Here is a 4769-nt window from a genome sequence, read left to right as displayed (position 1 = left end):
GTAATTCTTTTAGTAGTGAATTGAATGTTTATATTTTTTGTTGAATATAACTAGCTAGTTATCTTTCAAGATATTTATTTTTTTAGGACTGGTATAGGTAGTAAAGTTTGCACAAATGTAGTCATACTTCCTCAAGTGGCTTATGATGTTTTGTTGTTAGAAAAAACTGTCTTTTTTGTTGGTTGCCTGCCTTTTATGATGTCTATTTTGTTTGGACAAATGCATGGTTTAATGTAGTGCCTCTTTAAAGCTATTTAGATATGATATTGTTGTGCAACTCTTTTTTTTCTACATCTATTTGTATGAATTTGCTATGTAGTGTTTCAATAGAAGTCACAAAAAATGAGTTGATCAAGAAAGTCATGGACTATTTTCAAAGGTTAAAATTGGTCCTTTAAGTTTTTAAAAAGGTTCAAATTGATCCTTTAATTTAAGTTTTTAAAATGGTTCAAATCAGTCCTTTCAAAAGCCACCACTACTGCAATAAAGATTTTTAACAACACACTAACTATGACAGTTAAGAAGAAAACGATGTTGAAGGATACATAGTGGCATTGTAGTAATTTTCATGAAAGTATACAATGACGGTTATTTAATAACCACCTTCAATAATGACTTTAAGGAGTACAACGATGGGTTGACAAAGACCGTCATAGTTGTATTGGTAATACAAAGACGGTTTTTTCATTTTGACCGTCTTTGAATAAGCTTTTAAAATACACTCTCTTCCCTTCAAAATCTCCTCATATTATCTCTCTCTCTCTAAAATCACAAATTACAAAATCTCCTTCCATTCTCTCTCTAAAACCATCATGTCCTCCACTGCGCCTCCTGTCCTCCCCATCTCCAACCCCCAAACCACCGCAAGAACCACCAGTGCAGGCGGCGGCGCCATCAAGGCTCCGGCGAACAACCTGACCTTCTGTGCCTTCATCAACAACCTTTCCACCTCCCTCCACCACGGCCTCGACCAATGTCGCCACTGGTCGGAGCTCGCGGACCGCTCCACGTTCTCGAAACCCGAGTCCTCCAAAGCCACCCTTCGTGTCCGCAAAAACTTCTCCTACTTTCACACCAACTACTACGTTGTCGTTTCACTCATCCTCGCAGTCTCTCTCCTAACTGTGAATGTATGTATACATGATTTTGATGATGCCAAAGAAGAATCAAACAGGGCTACTTCAAAGGATAAACATTGCTTCAAGATTAATACAAGATTGCTTTAACAAACAAAGTCTTGCTTCAAGATTTCTGCAAGATCAAGTCTTGCCTCAAAACAAAGGGTTTCAAAGTCATCCAGGGCTCTGGTAATCGATTACCAGGCAGTGTAATCGATTACCAGAAGACAAGTTTGGGAAATAACTGTTAAAAAGGGTTTTGAATGTGAATTTTGAACATGTAATCGATTACTAGTTGTTTGTAACCAATTACCAGGAACGAAACTCTTGAAATTCAAATTCAAAATTCATGACCCTTCAAAATATAACTGTATAATCGATTACCAGAAACTTGTAATCGATTACCAGTGAAGAATTTCAGAAAAAAGCTTTTTGAAAAGACACATCTCTTCAAACCATTTTGAAAAGGCATGAAGGGCCTATATATATGTGTCTGCCTGACTTCAAAAAGCAATAGAGAAATACTCCAAGAGAACTTCATTGCCAAATGCTCTCTCAACAATCCTTGGCCAAACACTTGCAAAATCTAAAAGGATTCTTACATGAACTTCAATTGTAATATCTTTCTCTTAAAGAAAGAATTCTTCTTCTTTCTTCTTATTCAAAGAGATTGATTAAGGGACCGAGGGTCTCTTAAGTTGTAAGGATTCCTGAACACAAGGGAAGGGTTGTCCCTATGTGGTTTAGACTTTGTAAAAGGAGTTTTACAAAGAGAGTGGAAAATCTCAAGTGGGTTGCTTGAAGACTGGACGTAGGCATGGGAAGTGGCCGAACCAGTATAAATCAAGTTTGCATTTCTCTCTTCCCTTATCTCATTTATTTTATTACAATCAATTTTGTCTTGCATGTTTAAAGAACATTATTAAATTGATTGCTGCTTCTTCTTCTACATTCTGAGCCTATCATTTAGAAGGGGGTTAAAAGTTTGTTAGTGGGAAATTAATTCACCCCTTCTTAAGTTATTGAGCCCATTTGTCCAACACTCACTAATCATTTCTCTCTCATCCTCCACATTGGCCTCCTCGCCTCTTGGACCTTCCTCTACCTCTTCCGTCCCTCAGATCAACCTCTCGTCATTCTCAGCCGAACATTCTCTGACTTCGAAACCCTAGCCCTCCTCTCCACCTTCACCGTCTTCGTTTTTTTCCTCACCAGCGTCAGATCTGTCCTCATTTTGATTCTCATGCTCGACGCCGCTGTCATTTTCCTCCACAACGCGTTCTGCATGTCGGAGGATCTGTTCCTCGACGATCAGGAGAATTCTCAGGCTATCGGATTCCTCTCCTTCCTCCACCGCTGCCGTCACCGCCGTCACCGCCGCCACCATTCCCACCATTGATTCACGCATTTAGGTATAAAAAAAAACTCAATGAAATCATTAAATCTGGTGATGTTTCTCCTCGATCTGATGAGTTTTGATGCATGGAGGAAGAATGAATCTTGAAATGGAGGAAGAATGAATTCCAATTCCCCACTGCGCTCTTCACCAACCATGCATTGATATTCATCTTCCTCTTCTCCTCTTCAGGTAATTTCATCTCTCTCTCTCTCTCTCTCTCTCTCTCTCTCTCTCTCTCTCTCTCTCGGTTAGTTCTCTGGGTGTTCTTATCGAATATTGTGTCAATTGTTAAGTCAAGAATGCTTGTTGCTTTCATGTTTTTCGTGGGAGCTGAGTTTCTCATTTTAGTGTAGGTTTTTCGGCGCTTGAATTTTCCTTTCTTTTTTCGTTATGAATTAATGAAATTGGTGTGTTAATTGGTAAGAAGCTAACTGTATTTTGGTAAGAAATGACTGAAGTTTAATTGTGTGTTAGTACATAGCTCTGTTTAGGGGGAAAAATTAGGGATGTGTGTTTAGAATTCAAATTGGTTAGTATCATATATGTGACACCGCTAGCATATGATGAAATTTACTTGATATGATTGATATAGTGATTTGAGCACAAAAAAGATCAGAGGGAGTAACAAAATCCTTTTGTTGTTGTTGTTGTTGTTGTTTCTACAATATTAGTGGTTTAATTTAGTCCTCTTGGCATGTTTTTGTTTGTGGCTCATTTGTATTGTTAGGCTTCACAATATCAATCCTTAGGTTAAAAACTATTTGCAAGTGGTTTCTATATACTTTTGTTTAGGTTATCTTTTGTCAGTTGAGGGACACCTTGGTTATAGTTTCTACTATTTTTTATCTCGTAATAATTTGTAAATTATGTGTGCTTATGTTTCGTTTAAGTGACAGTGGTGGCAGTTCTAGTATGGAAGTGTATGATGTTTCTGAAACTAGAAACCATGATGCAGACATGGTAAATTTGTATAAAATTTTGTAATTTCTATTCTTTGAGCTCTTGATGTTTTGGGATTCCATTAATGATTTGAATCATTTGTGTATATCATCATCACTGAGGTAGCATTATAGTCAATAATTTATCTAACATTTTGACTTTAGATTGAAGGTGCTGATTTAAATTCACACTTCACGAGCCCAAATATTGACTGAACTAAGGTCATGATTAACGACAGAGCCCCTGAGTTTTTTGTTGACCAGAACTTGTATTACCCTGCTGCCACCAATTATGGTTATTACTGCATAGGTAAATTTAAAAGCACCATATTGTTAGATTTATTTTGACAGTGCATAATATTGATAACCTGTTATAATTTGTATATTATTTCTATTATTTATTATCTATATGCAAGCTAATCATGTTGGCTTTTCTTTTATCATGTTGCTTACTTATAGTAAGTTAATGCAAGTGGGCAGTTCTGTGGGGTTGCAGAGATGGTTGGTACAATTGACTATAGCAAGAATATGGACTTTTGGCAGCAAGATAAATGGAGTGGAAGCTTTCCTGTGAAGTGGCACATCATAAAAGATGTACCAAATCCAATTTTTCTTAATTCAAAGACTTAGTCAACAGTGAAAGCTTATTACTTATTAGCCATTTGAGGGATGATTGAAAGATACGATTTTTTATTTTCAAAAGCTTTTGTATTAAATTAGATTTTTTATCTTCAATTCTCATCCTCACTCCTTGGAAGAGGTTAGAAATGGAAGTTTAATTTGTCCATGGACTTGTTTATATATTATGATGTAGATTAAAATTACAGCAACAAGTGGAAATAATTGATGTATTACATCATTATATTTGTATACATATTATATTTGTTTTGAATTTATACATGTATTGCATCATTATTATAAGTTTGATAAAAAATAAATTATAATTTCTTATAGACTTAATATTTTTTAAAATAGCACAAACTTTCAATGAAAAAATATTATTTAATTTTAATATAGTTTTATTTAGTATAATCCTCAATCTTTTAAAATAATATATATATATATATATATATATATATATATATATATATATATATATATATATATATATTATTTAGTATAATCCTCGCTTTCTCCATAGAACCGTCTTAGAAAGTGTGTCTTCTAAGGCTTTTTAAGACGGTTTAATGTAATAATTGTCTTAAAAAGTAGAGTCTGACAAACTTTCTAAGACGGTTCTGATGTAATAATCGTTTTAGAATGTTTTTGACGATGATATTTTTAAGAACCGTCATCAATGGTGTTTCACTTTTA

At 35.0% G+C, this 4769-nt stretch overlaps 1 protein-coding gene across 1 annotated transcript; it reads left to right on the top strand.

The window, feature by feature from the left end:
• Nucleotides 1-757: 757 nt before the first annotated feature.
• Nucleotides 758-2517, top strand: LOC114371322 (PRA1 family protein B4-like). Its single transcript, XM_028328790.1, has 2 exons — nt 758-1124; nt 2146-2517. Exons 1-2 carry the CDS (start codon nt 813-815, stop codon nt 2515-2517), a joined length of 684 nt encoding a protein of 227 aa, XP_028184591.1. The 5' UTR covers nt 758-812.
• Nucleotides 2518-4769: the final 2252 nt, after the last annotated feature.

Source organism: Glycine soja, chromosome 10, assembly GCF_004193775.1.
Source record: "Glycine soja cultivar W05 chromosome 10, ASM419377v2, whole genome shotgun sequence".
In the NCBI taxonomy this organism is placed as follows: domain Eukaryota; kingdom Viridiplantae; phylum Streptophyta; class Magnoliopsida; order Fabales; family Fabaceae; genus Glycine; species Glycine soja.
Note: the sequence above shows the minus strand (reverse complement) of the source record. Positions and strands in the feature narration are given on the sequence as shown.

Excerpts from the sequence above, each read along its gene's own strand:
- LOC114371322 (XM_028328790.1), top strand. The coding sequence starts at position 813 with ATGTCCTCCACTGCGCCTCCTGTCCTCCCCATCTCCAACCCCCAAACC. Across the intron at positions 1,125-2,145 it reads TCGCAGTCTCTCTCCTAACT|CCCATTTGTCCAACACTCAC; the intron begins GTGAATGTATGT and ends TAAGTTATTGAG.